General features: G+C 37.4%; 1 protein-coding gene across 1 annotated transcript; it reads right to left on the reverse strand.

The window, feature by feature from the left end:
- Window positions 1-1,508: 1,508 nt before the first annotated feature.
- On the reverse strand, window positions 1,509-27,204 carry LOC104900753 (protein MOR1). The gene is made up of 54 exons (XM_010688257.4): window positions 26,819-27,204; window positions 26,561-26,666; window positions 26,340-26,463; window positions 22,646-22,725; window positions 22,341-22,518; window positions 22,183-22,247; window positions 21,050-21,132; window positions 20,395-20,480; window positions 20,083-20,196; window positions 19,859-19,978; window positions 19,504-19,606; window positions 17,432-17,568; window positions 17,199-17,264; window positions 16,984-17,101; window positions 16,862-16,896; window positions 16,151-16,222; window positions 15,954-16,055; window positions 15,754-15,859; window positions 15,414-15,526; window positions 12,412-12,499; window positions 12,200-12,300; window positions 11,878-11,985; window positions 11,653-11,758; window positions 11,498-11,577; window positions 11,272-11,418; window positions 11,073-11,148; window positions 10,529-10,653; window positions 10,287-10,397; window positions 10,016-10,165; window positions 9,834-9,908; window positions 9,652-9,733; window positions 9,446-9,573; window positions 9,269-9,370; window positions 9,111-9,185; window positions 8,923-9,018; window positions 8,747-8,848; window positions 8,526-8,627; window positions 8,015-8,197; window positions 7,817-7,928; window positions 7,037-7,113; window positions 6,881-6,960; window positions 5,850-5,912; window positions 5,588-5,714; window positions 5,214-5,336; window positions 5,056-5,133; window positions 4,800-4,958; window positions 4,560-4,718; window positions 3,698-3,795; window positions 3,370-3,526; window positions 3,127-3,243; window positions 2,937-3,032; window positions 2,691-2,762; window positions 2,346-2,622; window positions 1,509-2,246 (listed from the first exon to the last, which is right to left on the reverse strand). Exons 1-54 carry the CDS (start codon window positions 26,979-26,981, stop codon window positions 1,984-1,986), a joined length of 6,066 nt encoding a protein of 2,021 aa, XP_010686559.2. The 5' UTR covers window positions 26,982-27,204; the 3' UTR covers window positions 1,509-1,983.
- Between the last annotated feature and the right edge of the window lie 454 nt (window positions 27,205-27,658).

The following is a 27,658-nucleotide window of genomic DNA, read 5'->3' on the forward strand; positions in this document are numbered from 1 at the left end:
AGATCTCGATATCCTAACATATCATTAGTTATATGATCTAGTCGAACTGAACTGATACAAGAAAGAAAGGAGCATTAGTTAAAACAAAATTTTTCAAGTTTATAATACAATGAGCATAATCTTATAAACACACAATGAACAAATTTTAATAATACAATGAACATGCTCTCAAACACACAATGAATATATGATCAAATATATAACGAGCATGTGACAATAGTGATTATTTTAGATTTTTAGTTTTTTTTTAAAGAGAAATCTCATTAATTGAATGCCAAACGGCATCTACAATAGTTATTAAAGAAAAACAAGATATAATTAAACAAGGTTAAATCAAATTCGTCGTCGCTTTGCAAATTCAAAAATCTAGTACCAAACAAAATATAATTTTTTCATAAACCACCATCAAGATCTTCACCAGAAAAGAGGGAAAATGAGAAATAAAAGTGCAATATGTAAAAAATGTTCTATTTCCTTAGCAAATTCATAGATCTAGTACCTTATGTTGTCGACTTCGCTTTGCAAATCATTGTGTTCATCTACATATACCAGAATTGTGCAAGAATATGAAAAATTTAAAGAGTTTGATGAGAGAAGTTAGAGAGAAGTTGGAGGATATGGAAAGAAGGGAGAGAAAGTCTCTAGAAATTTGTGTGGGAAAATGAAAGTAATCAACAACAGACATGTTTTATGTTTTTCTGTGTTCATTGGAAATTAAAAGATGTCATTTCGTGCGCTGTTGGTTTAATGAAGCTGCGTTTTATGCTTTATTGGCCTACATTTTGACCCGTGCGCATCTTCTTCTATGTACACCAGTGTACATCTTCGACGGGTTGGAGGAAATCTCCTTTTGAGTAAACTGTTTCCCGCATCTTTTTCCTCATAAGATACCAAAATACAAAACCCCAACCCACAAAAATTGAGTGCTCAAATTAAGTGCTAAAATGGCAGGCAATGGCACAAATCCTTCATCACAGTCCCAATAATGACATAAAAATGAATAATAGTGATATAAAATTATGATATTAGTTCACACGTGGGAGATGCTTTTACACAATAAATTATGATAATTACTACAATTTTAATAGAAATGTTAACTATTATGAGTTGACACTTCTCTTGTCTTCAATCTTCATTTCTACCATAAAAACAAGACTTATTTTCTTAGTAAGTATTACCGACTCGTTTGAGAATTCTCGTCATTACCCTCAAGTGAGCCCCATTCATCATTCCTTTAAAAAAATTAGTTAAAGGTGCAACATGAAATACTAATACGGAATCAAGGACATCTAAAGATGTCACATTCCCTTTTCATTATACGAGATTTCTATGAGGTATCAGATATTTAAACACAGATATCTTCAGCTGAGGAATAATGAACCTTTCTTGTCTTCGTAATACCAATTTCACATCAAAGAAAAACCGAACAAATGAGCAATGAATCACCTTATGCAAGTGGGCTTCTATGAAAACGCAGTCAAGTATAGCAGGTAGCTTATGCGACCGAATAATGCAAAATTTCCTCAGATTGTATTATTTCAATTTGATGGAAACGAATGTATATTTATATCAATTTCGGTATTATCAATAACAAAATTTCTCATTTAAGTTACAGAAAAAAGATCTTGTGTCAACTATCATATACAAATGACAAGCTGTGTTTACAAGAATGAGTGCACAAAATGGTTAGCGGAAGAAAAAAAAAATCGGCTCTTCCTGGATGTCTCTCATCAATCATCCAAGCATAAACTCTGGTCCTTTCGCGGCTGAATACATTAACTAACTGTAAACAGGGCAGCCAATCTAAATGATCCTTTACGCCTTGAATGGAAGTCGAGCAAAGCCTCCATCAAATTTGACCGCATTCTTATTTACAAGATCCAAGCACACAGAAGTTTGCTCAGAATAAAGCATGGAAGGAGACCAACACTAGGATAGATGCTTTACCAGTTTACCAGTATCATGATCCTCAATTTCCCAATTCTATACATGATCAAATGACCCACTCTTTAGCCTTTGCATCCGGGCTTGTAGCCCGGATAATGCTTTTTCGTCCATAGGAAGAACTCCACCGTGCACCGGGTTCTCAGCTGTGCTATCATCTAACACATGCTGAGCTTGGTTATGGGTGACATTACCATTCATTGGCATTAATGGCCTCGTTCCAGAATCTGGATTCACACCCGCTGCAGATAACTGGATACTCTTCATCCTTTCTCTAATAGCATCTAGTGTCCCAGTGGTTACTGCCCAATGCAAAATGCCATAATCAAAATCACCTTCCAAAGAAATAAAGGAAAAAAAAAACAGCAGTGCAAAAAGTAGTAACAAATAAACTAAGTTACCTCCCAGTCTGTCACTTCTTTGGTCCCCCAGAAACTGTTGGTGATCAAAAGTTGGACCTCTAGGGGTAGCATTGCCTGTCCTCTCATCATCACTAAACGATGAAGAAAAAGTTGTTGGCTCGACTCTAGTGTTCTGTGATTTTGAATCATTTAGCGAGTTCGTATGTACAGGTGATAATGGAGCCAATTTTGGCGAAGAAAGAGTAAGTGAGGATGGAGGAGGAGTTGATAGTGGGACACTAGAAGGTGTCCTCCCGGCAGCTGCATTCTTCTCCATCTGCAGCAAAAAAATTCATGAGCGCATGCTGTAATTCCTTATTCAGTCAAAAATATAAAATTTCATACCTGTGCCAATCCATCCCTTATATAAGTCCGGAATGCTTCACTGGCATTTTGGAGCTGAGCAAAGATATCAACCTGCAAAAACAGTGGAATATAAACATGCTAGCGCGACATAGCCAAACTAAGCATTTCACAGCAATTGCCCATCTCCCACTTGACCCTATCAAACAAATATGGAGAGGAAAGAGACTGATGGTAGAGGGACAAAGCAATAGGAGATACATTGACAAAGCTCATACACAAAATTACCTTGGGATATAGTTGCGTGATACGGTACAGTTCATAAAGACCAATACTGCATGTCTGCTTATCACCAATTTTCTTAAAAATTGCGGCCAGTTCTTGCTGCAAGCGACAAACCACCAAATGATCATAACCTGACAGCCAAATGTACTGGGCCAAGACACACAAGAAAAGCTCATAAACAGTCCATCATTACCTTTAATTGGGCATCTGCTGAGTGAGTGGCAGAAGACGGATTGTTAGCAGTTGAGTCACCCCAATGGGTTTGGCCCACAGGTCCAGCAGGCGTAAGCATCCTAGCTGCCGCCAAAGTCTATCATAGAAAATATGTATAAAAGAAGGGACGGTAAGCACATATAAAGTAATAACACGTACTTTTTTTAAAAAAAACAGCTACATAAATGACCAGATACAAAAGCACAAAGTTAATTTCCATTACCTGGAGATTCAAATCAATGTATGCAAGAATAATGGGTTGAGGTTCCATATCTATAGGAACCATGGACAGATGACCTTTAATAGCTGTCCCCCGAAGTTTCACAAGTTCATGCAAAACAGTTTTTACCATACGCAAAGGCTTGTCATCAGCTCCAGCTCTTCAAGTAGACAGATTTAAGTCAAAACGAGAAAGAATGAACAAAAATGATGGTGTCTGAATAACTTTCAAAATAAATAATTTTTTTATGAAAAAAAAAAAGAACCACAAATGCTCAAAGAAACAACAGTGAAAAAGATCATGGTGTATTTGGGAATTCTGTAAAAGCTACCTTCTCCTGATCTCTTCCATTCCAAGCTCTTGAAGGTACACATGGATGCTTTGAAGAATGCGATCTAAGTCCACCTCATATATAGTGCTTTGAAGTACCTGCAGTAAGAATGGGAACATTAAGAAAAGCTTATATCTTTCAGCCCTCCAACAACAGATACCAGTAGACAGTACAAAATCCATATCCCTCTATTGTAATATCCCAAGCATCACCATCCTGTTTGACCAACAATTCTCATGTCTTATAACAACCATCACTTCTCTCCGAGCACTCATGGGTCCTGACAATATTTGACCAACTGTTCTCATGTCTCTATAAGACCTTTTTTTTTTTTTTTTTGAGAGGAAACGCGAGAAACCGTTTTATTAAACTAAATCAAAGTGTTACATCTTTGGTGGAACTCTATAAGACCTTCACCACCCTCCAATTAACACCCGTCAGAAAAGGGAAAAAAGAAGGCCAAGTAAGAGGGAAAAATAATTAAATCCTTGACAGACATCTAGCAAGCCAAAAGGCTGTTGGCACTGTTCAAACAAAACCAAGTGCAGATTTTGCTCATCACTATCCATGGTTGAGATGGAAGGTAATGTTCTTCACTTGATAGCTGCCAATTTTAGTAATTGATGTACACTTGCTGAATATTTTATATTGAGAAGGAAAAAGAATTTGTTCAGCTTCTTTCCCATGTATTTCAGTTGTTGATTTTCTAAAAGTGAGGTTCTAAATGACCATTTTACGCAAACCATGTAAAAATTAACTGGCTAGTTAGACATGTCTACTCTCATGCAAACTACTGCGAACAAAAAAAAACTCAAAATTTACATGTTACACAAGAAACCTGTCCGTTAGATGAGGATATTACCTTTGTTAGTTTGATCAGACATTTGACAACAAGATCAGAGAACTTCTGATTTCTGACAGCAAAGGCTTCATTTGATGCTGGCGCTGGCCATCTTGAGTGGTCCAGTGGACGTAGTAGATTAATGAGCACAACAAATGAAGACGTTCGATCGGCATTATCCTGCATACAATGTCATTATACTTCAGATAGAATACAACAATGGTGATGAAACAGAGCAGCCACAGGCCAGTTCAGATGTACCAAGATCTTCAGCATCAAAACATTCAAAGCTTTCAGAAGTTGGCCGCCATCATCCATGCGGGGAACCCGTTCATCCAAAAGCCAAAGCAGAAGTTCAGTAATTAGATTGTCAAGAGTGCTCTCCTTGACAGCATGAGCTAGAGTCTTATTTTGAAACGTCTGCAGTACACTAAACATCATCAAAAGAGCAGCAAAGAAATATCATAAATTCTAGCAAAAGATGCTGCAAGAAAAATATCGACAGGTAGAGTACCACCTGCATCAGCGTGTTTAGGACATATTTACAAGATCTCGAAGAAGCGCCAGTTAGACTGAAATCAAATGTCTTTGCAACCTGTTTTATGTTGCTCTGAGAATTATGTTGCACAATACAGATGGACTCAAAATAGTGAGCAATGCAAGCAAGATATAAACCTTATTGGCTAAGATTGAGACGAGCCGGTCTGCGTCCTTTACAATATCATCCATTGCACTTCCATCAGGTTCATTCGTGGCCTGTGCCAACTCGTGGCAAACAACCTTCATTCCTTCTACAGACTGCAAAGAAAGATACAGTTAACAGATGAAGAGTTGGATGCACAATCAAGCAAATATCAATTTTCAAAAAAAAAAAAAAACAAAAAAATATTCAAAATATGGCATACATCAGTAGGAAAGAATTATCAGACAAACAGAAGACCTCCCTGCTCCATTGCACCGTATGCAATAAAGCGTCGTGTATTGTGCATGATGCAAAACAAACGCAGGGGAGAAATCTGAACTTTTCTGATAAAAAAGATAATAAATACCTGCTCCGGTGCACCATATGCAATGATATCAAGTGCTTCATTCCAGTCCGTTGGACCAGTAACACCAGCATGTACACGAGGCAATGGGTTTCTCTCCATGTGCAGTTCAGGTTGAGCATAGTGTTCCCTGAAAAAAGCAATTCAAACAGATGAGTAGATGAGCAACTTAAAACTGGACTGATGCAAGAAAGACATCAGAAGATACGAAGGAGCCAACAGGGCAAAAGAATGCATTTAAACAATAAGCAGGCGATAGCGATACCTGACAAAACCTGGGCCAGCAATTGATCTTGAAACTTCTCCACTCTGTTCAGCTATATCAGACCTATAGACATATCCAAATAAATAATGTGAATTTCTTTAGGAGAAATTAGAATATCATATAAACAATAATTCAGTGGATAAATAGTTAAGAGCAGTGCCATGAAGAAAATTAATAGAACTAAGACCTGGTAGAATAAAGAGACCAGGTAAACTATGTTATACTTCTGCTTGAAAGCTGAAGACATGCCAGTACAACGACAGAAAAGGGAAGCAAACGTAAAAAGAAGCAAGAAATAGAACCACAGAAGCACATCAAAAGATAAATCACAATAAATACGAAGCTCACGTCTAATGCTGCTCATTATGATAAAGGTGGCGCACAAAAGACAGGCTGGAAAGGCCAAAAAGATGTAAAATTTTATGAAGGAAAAAATGATATCATTAGTCCCTACAGTGGCTGGATTGCTTTACAAGGTCCCAACTTTTGATTATCTCAGAACCGTCCAACTTTCAGTCCCCTCCACAAAGGGATCCATAACTCAAATTTATTTTTGTTAAATCGGTTAATTATGATACATGATACTCTTCTGTAAGACCTTAATTTCATTTTACTTAAACCAATGAAAGAGTGTCATGTATCATAATCAGCCGATATTACTTAAACCCCCAAATATTTGGGACTATTATGGCCTCTAAGATGATCAAAAGTTGGGAAGTTTTACAGCAAACCCACCATAATTGAGATTGGTTGTGTCAGATTTTCCTTTTATAAAATGGAACAAGAATAACTAATTGCAATGCACGCACTATGAGCCTCGAACTCAGATAAGAGATAACGTTGAAAAGTAAATCCTACAACGGGGAAAAAGCAACGTAATAAAGGGAGAGCTCATTCATACAAAAGTTTTGATATTCCCAAAGCAAATGTAGTGATCCAATAACTCTTTGTCATAGAAACACAGTGAAACATTGACATCATAAAAATTATAAAAAACCAAGCAGCACAGCTTCAGAAAAGAATATCCTCACCCATTATCCCTCACTGAACGTCTCAAGGCAGCCCTTGCATCTCCAGGTTTCCCCTCCCTCCTCTTGTCCATGTCACGAGCCTAGAGAAAGAAGAATATGTAACCAGCAGAAACTAGAAAGGCAGCAAACAAATTAGCCAGGATAGAAATAGCATACCTTTGTCTTAAATTTTTCATCTATCATACTTCTTTGAGCATCTGTTAATTTCCCTACATATCTCCAGATGTCCTCACCTACAAAGAAAAGAAACTATGTTACGGAACAAAATCTAAAGGATGAGCACAGAAGGACCAAAACGACCTGTGTCACGTAATTCAATTCCTTGTCTCACAGGATGCTGTCTATCATGCTATGAAACATCTTGAACCAAAATCAGCCAACAGCGATTAATGCACATTCAGTGGAATTGATGCACATAGATGATTGCAGAAGCGCCAATAATGTAGAGAACAGAGCAACAACGAGCTATGAAAGAAATACCTATGAAGATAATCACTCCTTCCATTGATAGCTTTTTGGAATTTTGTGGTCATACTTCGATTGTTATTTTATTTACACAATCAGCACATTAGAGAATCTTAAGATAGATCTAACAAATCCATTTGCACTAAAATATGTATTTTGAATTTTGATCTCCAAAGTTTAAAGAAGCATTTGATCGTAGATAAAGTCATGGAGAGCATAAGCCATAAAGTTCGAAATTTTAGAAAAAAGTGTGCCGCATATGGGGTGGGGGTTAAGAAATCTTGAAAAGAAACATAGGCTATCAGAAAAATATATGAGCAAATCCTCAATAACCCATAGAACCATACCTCTAAGTACCATACAACTATACATACCTGGAACCATTTGTAAATAATCAACAAGCTACTAAAGCATACTCATATAGGAGATACAACATTGAAATCAGATAATCAAGAGTCATTAATTTGATACCTAGAATTTTGTAACCAGTGGCTAGAGCGTTTAAAGCAGCTTTTCGAGTTTCACCATCTCGTTCAGCCGTTAAACTCGCAACAATCTGCAAGCTTTTCAACTGTCCACTTATCTGCGAAAAGCACAGCACGAAGATGGTCAATTTCATCATCGATCCAAGCACCCTCCTAAGACGAATTTAAACAACCCCAAACTTGCCTCAGCTCCATGATGCTCAAGAAGGAAACCAACAAGATCTGCACACTCTATCCGTGTCCGATTGTTTTTTGAACGCAAACCCTCCACAACGTAAGGAAACAGTTTTGCTGCTGAATACACATTAGCTATTTGTTTAGTGAGCTCGTGGATTTTCTCTCGTAGTTTTTCGATGTTATGTCCAGACTACATAAACAATAACATGTCACAATTAGTTTAACTCCTCCAACACCACTATGCTTTTCAGATGCAACATAAAAAAAATATCATTACAACCACATAGATGAAGTTAATAGCAGCTTAATAACACAAATTGACTAACATGAAAAGTTTGGACGTCAGTAACTTCTTATAACACCAGACCCAGATAATTCAGTTCATATTTCAAAACAATTATAATATGACAGAAAAAGAAAAGAAGTACTAGCGCCTCAAGGCTTGACAGTTCACAATTGCATGCCAGACACATTAAGAAATGCGGAAACATCTCTACTATGAAGGAGAAAAACCCAACCTTTTCTACCAAACATGGAAGGAATATAGCTGCCTCTGCTTCAGTCAATGCATACCCCTCAACCCTCAAAGCCTCAAAAAGTTCAGGAAGAAATTCTAAAACCTGTATTTTAACAAACATTTACATCATATCCATAAGCTATAGTTTATCTATTAGAAGGAAACAGAAGAAGAAAAAAACACCTCCAAGGTAGAGATTATACAAGTGGAGAAGCACCACACCTTTAATAAGCATGTCGTGTTAGATTCACAAAATCGCAAAACAAACCACCTCAAAACAATATCCATAACTTCAATTAAATCCTTTGCAATGGATGGAAGTGCCTGAAAGAAGCACCAGATATAAGAATGACATCCCTAAAAATGCATTGAGCAATGTGGAACAGAAAGAAACTCACCCTATGTAACACTTCGATGCCATCAACGTGCTTTTTAAAGTCTGTACTCAGAAGTCTTCTATTTAAATCTTCCCGAAAATATTTCATAAGCCCACTCTGCCATAAAAGGAAATTTACATATAGCACTAACATATTAGGCCATCAATTATGCAAGAATTTGATAGCAAGCCTCAATTATAATAACAAACCTCAAGATCCTGAATTTGCTCCAAACGAGGCTCTTCAAATTTAAAACGGCGGACAACCATCCTCTCCCTATCTTCCTGCAAAAGGTGATAATAGCCACATGAACCATCACTACTTTATAATTAAAGAGACAACAGGGGGGGAAAAGGTGAGTTCAAACCTTGTTTGAATCCTTGATGTTTAATAATGGCTGAGACTGAATCGCAATATCATGAACCGACATGATTGACTCCGCTCTTGAGCTCCTCATTGGAGCAGCTCTCTGTATTCAAAACTATTATATTAAAAAAGAAGTTAAAGCAAACATTGCGAAGAAGACAAAAAGAGTATCACTCACCGATGATACTGATTTTGTTCCGTGCTTAGGGGCACGATCCCCAACTGCATTTGAGCTAACTTTACCAACTCTGGCACTGCTTTTCGGGATTGATGAAGTAGAAGTTACTTGAGCAGAATCATGTAATTCTGATAGCAATAAAAGTATGTAAGTTTCGGTATATCAGCACGGTTTTCTGGAAAGAGGTAAAATTCATAATGCCACACCTGGAACAGCTCCGTAATGTTTCAGCTTCTCAACAACATGGGAAAGAGCCGGGCCTTGAATATCTCTCAAATTCTTGGTCACCTGGACAATCCACGATGCAGTATTTGCTAAACAACAAATTGCATAAAATTCATAACATTTCTACACTAAAAAATCATCAGGGCAGAGCTTAGGAATGCACCAGTTCTGGACCACAAGCTTTCAGAATCTCCGAAAGACAAGCATCAGCTGCTTTGCGAACATCTGCTGACTTATCCTGAAATTAAATCCAAAAGGGTGTCAAGACCCCGACAATGCCCACCAAGACATTTGATTTGAATTGACCATGGACATAAAGTAGCAAAAAAAGGAAGTTAAAAATACCGTCATGGCGACAGCAGCTGCCTTCAATAGCTGCACCGCATCAGGGAAGTCATTCAGCTGGGAAAGTTTCTTAGACAGCCATTCAAAAAGATCCTTACGCCCCTCAGCACCAAGTTTTGATTCCAAGAGAAAAGCTGCCACATAGGGGATCTACATAGACAGAGCATTGTGAACATCAGTTTTGAGTTTTTTAATCTCCTATTCTTTTACTTCAAAATGCAACAGTAGTCTTATAAAAAAAATACAATAGTAATCATAATAAGAACCTAACCATTTTATCAAGATTGACAGCACCATGCCACATGTCTAAAGTCGTCAAAGCACATTCTCTCATATGCTTTTTATTGTCACCAAGGCATTTCAAGACATCTGAAAGAATCCCCTGAAAGAGCCACCTCCAAAGTAAATTTAAATTTATTAGAGGAGAGGGATAAGAGGGACAGAAAAACATTCAACAAGATTCAGAGCCATAGCATGTATAGCTCAAGCAAGTTGAGGATTGTAGAAAAGAACCTTGCTCGCTTTCTCAACAGCAAGACCCATGGCAGATGCAACACTACCAATAGTAGATAATGCTTCCATCACCAGCTTCTTATTGCTGTCGCACAAACGCCCTCTCAGACAACCAAACAACTCTCCTGATTGTCAGAACAACACTATATCAGAAACTGAATAGGCTAATACTTCCTCCGTTCTTTTTCTATTGCAACAATTACCACTTTGAGTAGTTTCACTTCTATTGCAACAATTGCACTTTTGGTGTAAAAAGCAACTTTAGTGGACAATATTGCCTTCACTTTATCTCACTAAAACCATCATTAATTACTCACTTTACCTCATAAATTTGCTTTACTTTATTAAGGATTGATTTCTCTCCTATTCTAGTTAATCAAAGGGGTAACTTTATGTTAAAATACCCACATTTTCCACATCCTTAAAAAAACGTGCCCAAATCCATTGTTGCAATAGAAAAAGACCGGAGGTAGTATATCACAACTGACACTGCAAAAGATAAGTTTAACACAAAGTTAACATCATGGAGCATAAAATGTGATACCAGTTCCAATTGGTTGGATTCGTTTATTGGCCTCCTCCAAAATTTTATTTACAGCTTCAATTGATTCCAAGCGTATCTAGATAAATCAAAACCAAAACGCAGATGGCATCTTCAATAGTTTTCAAGAGAAAGTGACGCATAACACTAACAAGTTCATTCATATACACTAATAAGAATTGGAGCGCAAGTAAGAAGATACCTTCCAGTCAGGGCTTTCAAAGTTCTTCAGTAATGTAGGTGTTATCTTGGCACTAATATCTTCACGTGGCAAGCCATCTGAGCTGCCAGCAGGAATAGATGACGAATCAGATATTTTTACTGTTTTCTTTGGAGCTATAGAAGGTCCCTGCAGCACAAATAAAGCATAACAGTGTAAATACTTATCAACTGAGTATGAAAGGATGACCATAGTGAAATGCACATACTTCATATGGATTTTTCTCATACTCTGCGTCAAGTGCACTAAGAAGTGCAGGTTTAACATCTGAAAGAAACCCCTTGATATCTGCAAGAAGACTGATTAATACCATTACAGAACTCCAAAAGAATAATCAGAGTTAGTGGCAGAAACTATAATCACCTGGGCCAACGAATTTATGTAAGACACCAATCAACTTAATTGTAGCATTTCTAGTTGCAGCAGCACTTGATTGTAGTCCAGTCTCCTTGCAAAACTCAATTAAGTCCTTCACGGAAGAAGAGAAACCACTTTTACATTACAAAACATATCATCAATGAAACCCAGATAATTATTCAATATTTCAAACCATTCTTGTCTGTGATGTATATGATGAAAGAGGGCCACCTTCAATTTCAAAAGAGAAACACCAAAGTCCTCTACAGCTGAAACCATCCATAAAATGCCTTCACTAAGGACCTTTGGATTCTTGTGCTCTTTCATGATCTTAAATAGCTGCAGCAAATGGAATTCCTTGAATATTCAAGCAAAGAAAACAAAAAGAGATGGCAGTCCCATAACATACAAACAGTACGAACATTAACACAAAAAAGAAACATGGATCACTTGATCATTGAGAAATTCTTCACTAGCAAAACCAAGGGCCTGAGTAAAATTCCAAAGGTTGGGCAACAAAGACAAAAGAAAATGGAGACTACTTAGTACTTACTCTTTCAAAAATGAATCCTGGACCTACTGCTTCTGAAAATGTAGTCAAGCATTTCATAGCCTGGGCCCTGGTCTTAATATCAGCCACTCTTTCACTTAAGCCTGTGAAATAGATAAACAATAAGAAACAGACAGACTTGGCAATATTAACTTTGCTCTTAAACATCTAGGAATGAAAGTAAGTTAATAAAGTCATTAAAGCAAGATACCCACCAAGAAGACACAGAACGACACACTTTTTCGGAAATCTTGTTGCTGTAGATGCTACATAAGAAATTACTTCAACTGTTTGCTGCTGAACCTGTGAAATAGAAAGAATAGTCAGTAAACATATACTTGTTTGAGAAACACCCAATGCCAAAAATTTATTCCAAATAATCAAAGACAATCCAAGCCAACTTCACCCAATAAGGATCTTTCATGCTTAAATCAAACAGCAGCCAAGACATATACTTTCTTCATTATTTATTAATTGCAACATATACTACTTTAGGTTGTTTCATATTCATTGCAACCATTCTCCTTTTGGTAATAAAAGTAAGTCAAATGAACTAATTGCCCTTACTAAATTTGACTAAAACACTCATCAATTACCCACTCAAAACAGGAGGTTTTGTCCTACCCCACCATCTTTTGCATTTCCTTAAAGTGAGCCAAACCCGTAAGTTGCAATTAATAAAGAACGAAGGAAGTGCATCAGTTCTTCGAAAAGATACCAATATATAAGCAGATACCCTTTAATATTCTGAAACCATCCTTGATTTACCAGTCAAGGTAACAAGAGAAGCCTTTTGAGACTTTCTTTACAAAATCCCCTAAAAACGTTATTTACTTTAAGGAAAAAACAACACCTCTTGATAATCAAAGTTAAATATTAGAGAGAGCTATTAGCAAACATAAATGTACGCTTGCTAGGACAATGGTTTTGGGTTTGTTGAGGGCTAGAGGCATCTGGGATGGGGGTGACACGCATTGGTTTACCATCTGCAGTTAGCCAAGGATACTTCAAAATATGACTCTGAATGTTGAGGAGGCCTAAGGTAAGAGAGTACCATCCTTAGCGACTCCATATCTCTTGTTGGTTTATTGCTAAACTCCTTTACTTATCTCAAAATTTCTCTCCCCTTTTAATCAACCAAGTATTACAAGGCTTGATGGCAGGAAAAACCTATTAAAAACTGATAAAAGGAATCATAACTCGGCAACAATGTCATGTCACCCTTATCATCTTTGTTTGTTCAGCATGACCCTACACATCCTTTCCCTCTCTAGCATTTCCCAGGGTGTTGCTAGGAACTTGAAGAAATTTAAAAGGGACTCTCTTTGCCAAAGAGTAGGTAAAGAGAGGCCGAGTAATTTACTAGCATGAAATCTTATACGCAGATAAAAGGGAGAAGAACTTGGTACTTAAGACTTTGTCTTAAACTGGGAAGCTCGGACTCGGCCACCACCCCCGCCGCACCGGTGTCGACACGACACGGGTGCGGACACGAAATCCGGGTCGGACCTTTGGGGGAGAAAGTGGACTCGGCACTTTAGGGTTTTAATAACTTGGGTTGAAAATTTTTGGGGGCTACCAATGCTTCTGCAGAGAGAAAAGAGAGGAGAGAGAAAAGAGAGGAGAGAGAAAAGAGAGAGGAGAGAGAAATCAGAAAAAATGCGTGACTTTTGCTCTTTGGGAATTGTCAAGACTTCAATGCTTTAATGGTTGAAGCTTTCAATACTTTAATATTTCTTTTTTCTGTTTTTGTTGTCTATTCTTTAATGATGCAAGCTGTCATAGCTGTTATACGTAAAAAAAAATTCTCTTTCTTGTTATGTGATTTGTAGGGTATACAACGTATTTAATACTTTATGCTTTTTTTAAGAAATTAATTACTAAAAAATAATTATAAAAAACCAAAATATATTTCAGATACAAATAATTAATTCAACATTATTTCACTTGTTGCCGTGTCCCCGAGTCCATATTCAAAATTTGGACACTTAACAAACGAGTCCGCAAGTCCTTAAGTTTAGAATTTCCCGTGTCCGACCCTCGGACCCGTACCCGAGTCCGACACCCGTACCCGAGTCCGAGCATCCTAGGTCTTAAAAACATCACCTTGATGGCAAAGACTTCCGGCAGTTCCCTCCTAATCAAATTCAAAAACTAATGATTCTATTCCTCGTCTTTACCCCTTTCCACCCCTTTCTAGTTCCCAAATTTTAGATTTCCATAAAATAGAGAATGTTGTTCTTTCATGGAATTCGACATCAAGATATATCTCTACATAACAAAGGGGAGAACACGTTGAGACTCTTCTAGATGTGGAGGCGACAATGTGGTCTATATTCAGTTATTCACCAAAATAGAGGAACGCGATGAGGGATTCGTCTAGGCTTTGCACAACAACACTTGTTAGCCTTTCATTATCATTTACAAAAAAAACTTCACATTTCTCCTTTTCATTGAACTTCCACGTATAAATGCTTAAGGCAAGGCCGCAAGATAGTATGTTTGGACAGGTCAACATTAATCATGCTACACAGATATGCCAACCACATAATTGTCTCTCCACAGCAGCATGAGCTTTGTTTCTGGAATTGACAAACGAGGAATCATGGATATGAATTTTGAGCTTTCATTTAGAAAGCACAAGGACTCAAGCAGCACCAAAGAGGCATATGATGAGCAGCAAGACGCCTGGCAAAAGGCGGTTGGAGGCCCAAGCCTTTGAGAACCAGTCATAGGTCACTAGCCACTACACCTAATTTGTCAGATCTCTTTGCCAGTACCCAGAACCCCCCACCCCCCACTCCTTTGGGAGCGCTTTTACAACAAAGAGTTTGAGGATGGTATTTAGTTGCCAGAAATAAAATGTTTGTAACCATCTAAATCCAACAGATTTTTGACTTATATTTCTATTGCCCTTGCAGGGGGAATATGTAAAATTTGGGAGGAAAAGGATGAAGACCTCCTTTTGAAAAATTGACATGCTTGATTACTTTAAAATATTCGGCTCGTAGACAATGAGTGATCTTGCTGAATTCAACCAATAAATGTAACAGTTATTTGCAGATTCCCTTTATGTAGCAAATTTTACTTTCAAATTCTTTTGAGTTCATGATTAGCAAAAACGGAAAACTTTAACTTTGATTCCAATAGATAATTAATATGTATCACTAGACGCTATCAGAAAGCTATACTAGATGACAAAGTTTTGACAATGTACCTGCACATTTTTCTCACTCCATCCAGGGACAGTACACAGCAACCGTATCAAAATCTCCACTGATTTATCAAGTTCCTGAACACCCTCAACTTGTTCTTTCAATGAAGAAATTGCTGTTTGGACATGAATGCCAAGAATGAGAAAAATATATCAATTAGAACTAACAAAATTAGAACCCATAAAAACAGCAATGACGGAGAGTAGCAAGACCGGATCAGCCACTCACAATAGATAAAACATGTAACAGATAATGATAGAAGATCACATGAAAGCAAGTCAAAAAATGATGTTGATCCAGTGCTAGAAAAGTCAGTGGAGAAAAGGAAAAAGTAATTTAAACCTTCAAGTCTTTCCTTCCATGCAGCACTCTTTAACTGAGATATAGTCTCCGCTTGTATAAGAGAGCCCAATCTGCTTTCAATTTCCTCAAGACTCATCTCTGATGGCTGTTCGCCAGGACACCGACATATAAACCACATTGTTGAAATAGAAAGCTGAGGAACTTAACCAAGACAAAAAGCAGAATGTACTCCAAATTACCTCCACATCTTCCTCAACCGCCTTCAAGGTTTTCTGTTGTCCACCTCCTTCAACTTTTTTGCTAGCAGCAGGTTTTGCAGAAGGGCCTTTCTTGGCACCAGGCTAACAGAAGATATGAAAGCAAGATAAGATTAGATCACATACAGAAAAAACTAAAACCTGATCTTTGAACTAATTCAACAGACAGAAATACTCACAGCTGCTTGAACAGGCCTTTTCCCACTTAGCATACTTGCTGCTGATTTCTTCACAAAAGAGTTGCCTGAGGCCTACCAAAACCATAAAAAGAGTAAGATTAATTACAGAAGAACCAGCAGATAAATAGATGAAAATTTAGCTATCTTCTTGTGCCATCACCAGTTCACCACAGCAAGCACATATTTTACTTTGAGAAAACCATATGGAGTAAATTATTGGGGAGCATCATTCTTCCATGAAAAGAGATACTATAAACTATCAGCTTCCTTACACGCTTATCAGTTATCACCCTCTACCCTTTGATAGCACCATCTAGGCATCTAGTACATTGGGCAATATATGACTTAAAAAGATCACCGCAGCCAAAAATTGATTTCCCCTAAAATGTCACTGCCTGTAGTGGTACAAGACTAATAATCATCATGTATTCAACCAAAAACGGTAAGACACTCAGAAGCCACAGTAGATATGCCGATGGTGATTTCATCAGCCACCAAAGCGCATTTGAAGGAAAAAGTTAAATCACCATCATTCTACTCTCTCATATTCATGCTCAGCTACTATATGTCTAGATTCAATATATCAAGCTTCCACCACAGCAATATCCCTTCTGTGGTTTCGGGTGGTGGGGGAAGCCAAACCTAAAAAGAGATTATCAAGTTCTCAAAGCATAAGCTAATAAAAAAGAGAGACGGCAGAAAACAACACACCTCTGATGCCACTCCGCTTGTGGCTTGCACATTAGCTGATATGTGATTATCAATACGTGAGAATCCTATGCAAGGACATCCAATTTCAAAAGACTACAGAGATTTAATATAAAAAACCAAACCTGAGCTTCCACTAACAGGTGGACCACTTCCTGAACCACCAATCATATCATTAAGCTTTTTCCTCCTGACATCATCAAGTTTCTCCAGTGATCTCTCCAAAGGTCTCATACCCACCGACTGAACCCAAAAAAAAAAGTAAATGAACATTTTAGTTTAAACTTTTCAAGATAAAACCAGTGGAACTTACGAAGAGTTGGAGATATAGTCTACTTACCTTGGCTATGGCTGTCAAAACCGAAAAGGCAGCATCTCTTACGTCAGGAGTACCATCATTAAGGCACTGTCCAAGCAAATCATCAGAGGATTAGATTTATGAAAAAGTTTTAGCAGCTCCAAACTCGAGCATGTATTGTGAGCTTGTGATGACAAAATAACATTATGCAACTCTTTGAGCAATCCACAAGATATGCAACCAGGACAAGTAGTACCCAAGCAAAATCCACTAACCTCCATGCAGATTGGGACATAATCCTTGTGAATTTTCTGAATGACAGATTTGTTACTTGTCTCAATGCAAAACGTTAACCAATTCAGAGTCAATGATCTCACAAGAGGCACTTTATTTTTCACAGCCGTCTTAACATCTAAAGAAAGAAAATCAGGAATCAGATACAAGGACAAACAACTGCTAGCAGTGTCCAATGTACTATAAAAATATACTTAAAACAGACTTTGAGAAGCAAAGAAATTTAAGTCACAAAGCAAAATCATACATCCACACTCAAACATTTATCACATTTAAAGAAAGAAAAAAAAATAGTGAAACATCATTCATCTCTCACTATGACTTTTGCTTTAATCTAATCACCATTGTTTTTGACACCCTTGAAATGCTTCAACAAAAGTAAGATATAGAAACTTGACTAGAATTTACAACATCTACAAGAGAAAAATGAAAGATAATATCGATGAAGTAAAATTTGTTGTTATATCATAAATGACAGCGTCGGATCATTTCCTAGTTTCCCGCCAGTTGACTCGGTCAAATGGGGAAGGCAGGGGAGGGGAGAAAGAGAGAGAAGAGAGAGAGAAAGGAAACTGTTTTCTACAAGAGTATGAACTCAAACGAGAGGGGATAAAAGCCAAGTATAAAACTATAAATTAACTCACTTAAAAAACACAATAATAATGCTTTAAAGGGGAAGACACTGTAAAATAATACAAAGCATTGGTTTTAGAAAATCAAATAGTCATACTGTTAATAAAAACAGAAAATATTTATATACAGTTACCTTGTCCGCTAGCTGACTCAGAAAGACTCAAAATATATTTATCTCCGCAACTCTTGAGACAAGTAAAAATATAAGATACTTGAAGCATGACGGAAGTAAGCATAGAAATTGTGATATCTTTGTGGCTGCTTAATTATGTGTGAACAATAAAAAGAAAGAGGATTATATGCCTTCACAGGAGTGTGTGGTTCTTTTGTATTTTCTTTTAAACCAATTCCCCAATTCCCGTATAGCATCCCGGAAAACCCCTAAAGCTAACCCCGTAAGGCCAGGGTTATCAGTAGCCCTACATTGGAGTTTGAGGCTACACCACCATGACACAGTCCTATTGAATGGGTACTTAAAGTCAGCTGCTGGAACCGCAAGACTATTCCACATCTTGATGTCGGAATGGGATCGGCTGAGAAGTACCAATACAGATGCCACAAAAGGACAACACCACTGCCTATTCCCAAGAGCTCTGTGTTGCCATGCCCTTCACCACCTACCGACACCGTCGCCACTTTACAGGTGACAGCCCTTTCCAAGCTCAGATCATCACAAGCTCTGCTTCATTTCCATCGCCAAGACACCAACAACCCATCACCAGCATTGAACTAACCTTCACGCCGGCCACCGCCATTGTGTTAAGTGTTGAGTGACGGTTGACCCCATATGACCACCCTCTCTTCACATCGAACCAATTGGGCTCTGAGTCAAACCCAATTTCTTCACTTCTAGGCATGCTTAGAGTAAGTGTAATGCATTCAGGGACAACGGAAGAAAGCATCGAGTGCAAAGGTGGATAAAGGTGGTGGTAGATGGGATGAGGTAATGATATTGTCTTACCCCCAAGATGAGGGTAGTAGTTCCCCATACCATCTCTATGTCTTTGCATTATCTACATCATCTCTTATTCTCTTCTAGTACCAATAAAGTTCTTCATTTTTTTTAATAACTTGTCTCCCTTACCAGTTAATTCCCCCCATTGATGAATTACCACAAAGCAAGCATGAGTGCATGACACTAATTTTGTGTTTTACTTCCACCAACAATAATGGTCAAATTACGGAATGAGTGTCTATATATCAGCCAGTGAATTAGAGCCTGCACATGGACAGTTTGACTACAATGAACATGACAGCTTAATCATATGTTATTCACGCTGCACATAGAGATATTGACCTCAATACATCATTTTTCAAGTAGCGGGCCTGAAGCATTGGAATCCCTTGACCTACTGTCTACAAACGTACATATCCATCTATGGTTTAACAGACACAAGTAAAAGTAACAAATGCAAGTTACCTTCCACTATGTCGGCAAGATTAAGACACCCGGACTTGTACATGGCTTGCAATGTTTGTGTTAAAGCATCTGTTATTGTAGGCTTTTTCTCCTTCAATTTTTCCTGTAAGGCATTGCAAGTAGAAAAATACAATAAATATTAAGGTGAAAATGAACACAGCCATACATAGTAGCAATGTACAAATATTCAACTTCCAAACTTCTGTATTTGTCAGCATGGTGAGAGATGTATAATTCATACTCCATCGTAACAATATCAAACTCAGACAAGAAAGCAAATGAAGAGCAAAAAGATAAATCAAACAAAGCATATATATCTTTACGAAGAATTTCCACAAAAATTGTGATATCTTACAAGTAAAACAGGAAGTAAAAAGCGTGAGCTCCCAGAAAAATGCGCTCTTAATCCTCTAGCAAGGTTCCCAATAGCCTGTATGGCTTCAGCCGCTACTGCTATGTTTATATCTGTGACTAACTGCATCATATATTACAGAGTCAAACATGAGGCAATGGCAAAGTAGATGAAAAAGATTTTCAATTAGGAAAAGGAAAAGGGGACGGATAAGCTGTAGAAAATACTTTTTTGAGCGTTCTGCAGACTTCGGTAAAATCGCCTGGTGCTATCCTCTTTGTGGATGCAAGTTTTGTCAGTTCCGCAACAGCCTCCTTTCGCTCTGACCACTTGGTAGCTTTCTAATAACAAAAATCGAAGTAACAATGAGTTTCCCAAATCCCTTTCGAAAAGAAAACAGGGCTCCCCAGGTTATCAGACATAAATTTTGAAATACATTCTAGTGTCGATAACTTTAAAATAACTACTGACCATAGAATCTGATATTATAGCATATAATATCAAAGTTTCCAAAGCAAAACAGAGATAAGAAAACTGACCACTCCATCCCAAAATCCTGACTTCTCTAATGGTGTTAGTATGTCGACTGGATCAACTAGCTCATATTCATCAATTTCCTGTGGAGCTGAAATCATAGTACTGCTATCAATTCCAACAGAATTTCAAAGGACAATATGACATACAATTCTACTCTCTCTTCCAAATATATTTGCAATTTACTATATATTTTGATAAAAGTATAGCACCTAACAGAAGTACAAAAGACAAAACCATCATCAGCCAATCAGTTTTGTAGCTTTGAGACATAGGCCTTGTTTGGTTGACAAAACAAATCATGGGAAGTGCAAATTCCTAGGAAGTAGAAGTATAAGAAGTTGTTTGGTTGGCAAAATCATGGGAATTTGCACTTCCTAGGAAGTTCTACTTCCTCCAAAATGGAGGAAGTTACTTACCTAGGTCCCCCTAGGTAAGTAGAGCTTCCATAGGAAGTTCTACTTCCCATTATCAACCAAACACAATTTTACACTTCCTAGGAATTTCAAATACATGGAAAAATAAACTTCCTAGGAAGTATGACTTCCTATATACAACCAAACAAGACCATATTCTACTCATAGAATTAACTCTGCATCATTCAATAAGAGATTGTAAAAGACAAAAATGAGTAGGAATCCACAAATGTAAATTGTATACCATCAGAAGTAGATTCTTCCAAAGGTCCAGCGCCTGTAACTTCAGCAACAACCTCTGGTTCGGGTTCTTTGTCTTGTTCAGATCTAGATAGATGACCCAAAAATAAATCTTTCAGGATAAATAATCAGTTAAACAAGGAATATCCTATGCATTTATAATTCATATTCTGAATCCCAGCTCAACAGGTAGCTGCAAATTACTAATAACTAGGTATATAGTCATGCTAAGAGCTGAAGTCAAAATTCATCTCCTCGTGGAATGGTCTATGACAATAGAATGCACTGTTATCTAGATTATATATATACTTCCGCCCTTTTTTCATAGATGCAGTCATGCTCATGCAACACTTTCCTTTCTAAGAAATGTCACAATAGATGCAACCATGCTATTTTGGTAAGTTTTACCACACATATTTACCATCCGACCCTTAATTAATCAACTAAATATGAAGATTAAGGGTGCGTTCTCTTCACTTAAAAAAACCTCAACTTATCTAAACCCTGAACTTGTTTTTTTGAGGGGGTTATAATGGTTTTCGATAAGGTGGGTAAGTTTACAAAGTGTTTTCGAACATGTGGGGTGCATTTACAGGGTGGTGGAGATTTTTCTCAGGTGAGTTTCATGGTTAGTTGTGGTGCCATGGTGGTGGTGCGGCAGGCTAGATGGAGGTGAAGCAACTGGCTAGGTGAGGATCGCAGTGACTGGATGGCTGGTTGGCTTGATTGGTGGTGCCGGTGCTGTGAATAGGTGGGCTGGGTAAGGTTGGCGGTGGTGCCGCTGGCTAGGCTGGGTAGGGTAATTAGCTTCATCTCAAGTGTGTCAGAGGCGTGTTCCAAGGGTCTGTTACATTTAGCTATGTCTGGGGTGTTTAAGGCAAAAAGCTAGTACGTAGCACCTCGCCTTATGGCACGCTTTTTCAACCTAAGACAGCTACTACAACTATAAATATACATAGCAGCAGTGAGCCAAAAAAAATCCTATTACTGATCAGAGACCTATAGCGACTATAGGCACACTTAGATGACTTTAGATATGATTTAGTGGTTGAAAGATATCCCTACTTTTATGAATAATTCACTTTTGACCCTACATACCATCAGCCTATGAGAAAATTAAGTGCACACAAGCATTACCTTATCTTTCGTGTGGGCTTTGCCATTCCTGTAACATTGACAAGCTCAGCCTCCAGCTCTTTTTTCTATAAGAACATGAGAAAACAATAATCTTAGAAACATTATAAAGGCTAACGACAAACTTCACCAGTAAGTAATTTATAAAGAAATAGGGTTACCATTGTATCCCTCATCTTCTCAAACAAGATGGATTTGACTGGGTCCTTTCCAATCCAACGACACAACTCTAAGGTCAATCCTTTAGAAGAAGCACGAACATTTTGGTCTTGATGATCAAAAAGCTCCGGTAACATCTTAAGAATTCTTTTTGGAGGAACAACCTTGGCCCCAAATTCACTAATCGACAACCCAAAGGAAAATAAATATTAAGGCAAATCACAGGAGACAAAAGAGACAACACAAGTACATTATTATTACAAAACCACATAAGTCATTATAAGCACAAGCGGTATGGCCTTCAAACCTTAATGCTTGAAACATGACGTCAATGGCAGGTACCACAGCTTTAGCCACTTTGTTTTTAATACCCTTCTCCATAGCATCCTTGCATCAGAAAGGTAGAAGATGGCGTAAATAGAAAAATACATGCATAACTTTCAAGTCCTGTTGTAGTTTAGTAGCATGCAATTAGTACAAACCTTTTCTGAATGCATAGCTAACAGCCACAAAATATAAATACAGAATACAGATATTGAAATGAAAAACAATGCCTGAGAAATTATGCATTGATGTAAAAAATAAGTCGCGTATATGGTCTACGTTTTGACTGCTAACCATGTGATCATTACATCTATTATTACTATGAACATGAAATACCAAAGGCCATACCAATCAAGTTTTAACCACGTGATGATTAAGTCTATCATTTACATGAACATGAAATACCAAAGACAATATCAATCAAGTGCTGACCACGTGATGGTTCCATCTATTATTAATATGAACATGAAATACCAAAGGCCATATCACTCAAGGACTCCAACATCCAAGCTCTTGTTAGAAATTCAATATATATAGGATACAATTGTTTTTTAGATAGCATGCCGAAGAATCATTACACTGACATCCGCAAGCAAGCTCCTCCTGAGCCCGGATTTCATGTATTATTATGCTTACGTCCACTTGGTTGCACATGAAATTTCAAAATCCAAATCAACCAAAAAGCTCAAATCACAATCAATGAAAGCTTACATACTTCAGCGGCTAAGCATTTGCCCAAACACATGGAATAATAATATTTATTACAATAATCAAGGCAAGCAGGCTCCTGAAAAGCCCGTGCTTGCTATAGGTGGCGGACGGGTCATTTGGGTTGAGTACGACTTAGGGTCACTTCCGGCGAGTGGCTCTGTTTTAGGTCTGCTTATTTTCAGGTCAGGTCAGGTCAGTTTTCAGTCAGGTAAAATCACGAATCAGCTCAGTATTTGAATTAAAATAATTTAAAGTAACTAAAATAAATATTTCAAGTTAATAATTCGTCAATAGTATAGAGGGGCAATTTTAGTTTTTAGCTTACTAGTTGGCAACCTAAAAAAAAGTAAACAACAAAGTATTAAAATAAAAAATAAAAAAACTAAAATTTGGTTGTAGCAGGGAATCGTAGTTGATGGTATAGTTCGGGTGGATCTGGGTCTACTTAAATTCAGCTCTCTGATTATGGTCAGGTGTGGATTGAGTCAAGTCATTTAGGGTCTCGGGTCAAACCTGAGGTGGAAACAGTTCTGCCAACTACTTGAGCAGGTGAACACATAAGAATCTGAATTCTACTAACTAGTTCACTTGTCGACAAACCAACATATTTCCAACAACCGCGAAGTTAACAAAAAGTACACTTTCCAATTTCCCCCAATGGAAACATACACTAGCTCCAAGGATGAGTAGGCAAGCAATTGCATAGTAAAAGTATAGCAAGTGGGTAGGTAAAGACCTATGAAGGAAAAACTACATGTTGAATTATAAAATTCGTTTCAATAGGCATATTTGAAACCAAAGGTCTTATGAAGACATCTATAACGCCAAGGGAACTTTTGTAAGGAAAAACTTGAGATAAGTGGTCCAAACAATACTTATTGAAAGATAAGAGCGTTTTTTCACCTAAGTTTAAATCACATTCAGATCCTAAGTTTATAAACTGGATCACATTTTACAAACTCCACAAACAATCCATCTCCAATCAGACACGAAATTTAAATCACATTCAGATCCTAAATTTATATCTCGAACTCAAATCGGATTATTTAACCTCTGATTCGGTTGGAATCATTGTCAAATGCAAACTTTATTCCCAATCCTTAAACATAAAGACAAAGAAGAGCGAGAGAAACTGTTAAATTTGGAGAAAGTGCACAACTATTCAACTAACCTTATAGTACTTAAGCATCACATAGATTAGTCCATTTTATTAGGACCGCCCTATGAGAGCCTTACTTTAGACTTTGAGTCTCTTTTAATCACTTTCCACAATCTAATAATGTCAGGAGATGATCACATTCCTCAATGCATATAACACATTTGACAAATTCAGATAATAAATCTTTCAAATGTTCTAGAAAGTGCACAACTTATGATTCTTTTTCTATTTCTTTTCTCTATTCCCACATATCATATTCCATCTAACCCCTAACCACGCCAAATCTCTTTACAGATTTTCAAAGCCTTGCAAAAGAATAGGTTGAGATAGATCAATTCCTACATATGTGTCAACAAACGAATCCATCTACTCGGCTCTAAACACCTATACCCAATGCAGGTCCACGACTTTATCAATCATGCATTTATCAATCATGCACACAACAAAGAAAAAAAGGGGGACACAGAAAGTGTAATTGAACGCATCCGTAGCTGCTAGCACCTATGGTGGGCGTACTAACGCCGCCAGCAGCTCACCAAACTCCTTTTTCAGCTGGTATGTCTGTGAGCCACCAAGCAAGCCATTAAACCATATCTCTTTCCCTAAGCCATGTAAATTTCTCATGGCCTCATATTGGCACGAATTAGGTCCTCATCATCATATAAACAATGTAATTATTTGACAAGATTTACCCATCATCCCTCTCAGAAAAGGCAGTCTGTCACACATAAAGGAAGCTACTGAAACCTTAACAAAATACCAGTATTTGGCCCAATTCCTCATAAGCTATCTTTACAATAATCTCCAACCTAGAAGTTTCGGCCAACTAATACAGAAAGACATAAAGTCAGTCTCTTTTACGTCACACGAGCAGGTCGAACAAACTCCTTTAAACAAAATACCAGTATTTAACAAACCTTAAAAAAAACTATAATCTCAAAGCATTGAAGCATTCCTACAAATAAGCTTATCTTAACAATCATTACTGAAGCAGTTGTCACTCATACCCCCCCAATGCAACATCTATCAATGCAGAGTCTCCCAATCACGAGCCATTCAAAAAAATCTGGTAGCTCATGAAATCCTAACCAGATGCCACACTAAAAAGAACCTTGAGTTCAGTATTCCCATTGAAAATACATGAATTTTAATTATGAAACTTGTGCTCCGTGTGGATTTTAATTCCAAAAGTAGAAACATTCCTCAAATTTTATAGAATGAGATGGCATGAACAACCATACCATAGATCGCCATCCCATTATTCTCTATGTTTCCGAAGTACAGGCAGGGCAAGCAGCTTTATCAAAGAACGATGAATGAACTCTTGACAACACTAAGATTGATGACCAAAACAATATTCCCTCCATTCATCAAAAACTACCATATATGAATATATCAAGGTCAAGATTCGACATATTAGTTTCACTCAAATGCTGAGAAAAATTGAAACAATATACTTTTAGAGCTCATATTATAAAGAACTTTAATCACATATATTTCTTTTACTAAATTAACAATCAAAGTCATGTTCCTTAAAAATGGAGGCCAGGGGGAAACCAGCTTATTAAATTGTTTAATACTTCAGTATACAAGGAAACAGAAACAGAAACAGTAACTAAGCCTCATAAGCAATAGCCAGAAAAGAACCACTAAATTAACATTGCAAAGCCATGGTGCAATAAGTAGCTTCAATTATGAACTTGAACCCTCAATTTTCACTCTTATTCCTCCTACTAGAATGTTAGCTCACCGCAACGAAACGCAATAAAAGCAAATCAAGTGCACACTAGAAAACAAAGTTTCATACCAGGAAAGCCTCAGCTGCCTCCAGCTCCACCCATAGCATGAAAACCATTTGTGCCTTTTCCACCGTCTTCGGCCTCCCCGTAAGACATTTAGCAACAACTGCCTCACACACTTCTTTCCCATACCTACATTACAATCACAGAACAACAGAACACACATCAATTCCAAACTAACAATGACTAACCAAAAACCAACTATCTATCTCTTCCCCCAACCACTCACCTTCCGACATCGGCATCGGCAGCTTTTAAATAAGCAATTAAAGCGTCAAGCGCCTTCTCTTGCACCGGTGCATTAGAATCTGAAACCATCTTCTTAAAATAATGCCCTGCAAATACCCCAAACAAATTCACACTCACAACAAACACAACAGAGATCCAAATCCTAAATTCGAAATGCATTATCAAGAATTATCCAAATGCAACAGATCTAATCCACTAAACCTAATTTCAAAGAAATTGAAAACCCTAAAAACAGTACCAAATTCGCGAAGACGAGTGTCCTTGGGATCGGAAATGGAGTCGAACAATGTAACAAGGTCGATGTTTGCATCATTACGAACTTTCCAATTCTTGTGAAACAATCGATCTTCCCATGGCAGTTTCTTCGATTCTTTCAACAACTTTTCATCTTCCGTCGACATTTTTTAATTTTATAAAAACCCTAGCAGAAAGTTCAGAAACTCGATCTGTATTTGAACAATGGAGGAAGAAAAATGCGAGACAAAATTCTTCAAAATGTTAAAATTTTTCAAATTTTCAAATTTTTGCTTCGAGATTTTCTCTCGCAAGCAGGAGAGAGAAAATGGGGGAAAATGGGGAGAAAAGGAGAGAGAAAATTAAGGAAAGAGAAAATATAAAAAAACAAAAAAGTTTAAGGTAACAGAGTAGAGAAATAGGGCCTAGGGGCGTAAAATTATTTTCAACTTTTTTTGAAAATGAAAACGAACGAAAGAAAGAGAGATGGCCGAAGGGTGGTGTTTTGTGTTGTACGTTTCTACCTTACTCGCGACAATGAACGTTTTGTTCCCACGTGCTGGTAATGGTATAAGTCCAGGAAGAATCTACTCTAAGTTTCAGCAAAAATAATAAAAATAAGGGTTTGTTCTCTTCGATATAAAACAACTAAATTGAACTGAACTGAACTAGACTGAACTGATTTGAACTGAAATGAATAGTGGTGAGAGTAAAAGTATTGTCCAGAGCTTAGCTGAACTAAATTAAACTGAATTGAAGTGAATTGAACTGAACTGAAAATAAGTTGGGGAGAACAATCCCAAGTTCGCAAAAATAAGTTACGTTCAGCAAAGATAGGTTCAGT

This window comes from Beta vulgaris, chromosome 8, assembly GCF_026745355.1.
Source record: "Beta vulgaris subsp. vulgaris cultivar EL10 chromosome 8, EL10.2, whole genome shotgun sequence".
Classification (NCBI taxonomy): Eukaryota; Viridiplantae; Streptophyta; class Magnoliopsida; order Caryophyllales; family Amaranthaceae; genus Beta; species Beta vulgaris.

Coding starts and splice junctions, on each gene's coding strand:
- LOC104900753 (XM_010688257.4), bottom strand. CDS start 26,981: ATGTCGACGGAAGATGAAAAGTTGTTGAAAGAATCGAAGAAACTGCCA. Junction 17,102..17,198: donor TTTTGACAGCCATAGCCAAG/GTAAGTAGACTA, acceptor TTTTGGGTTCAG/TCGGTGGGTATGAGACCTTT. Junction 7,114..7,816: donor CACTGGTTACAAAATTCTAG/GTATCAAATTAA, acceptor TTTTCTTTGTAG/GTGAGGACATCTGGAGATAT.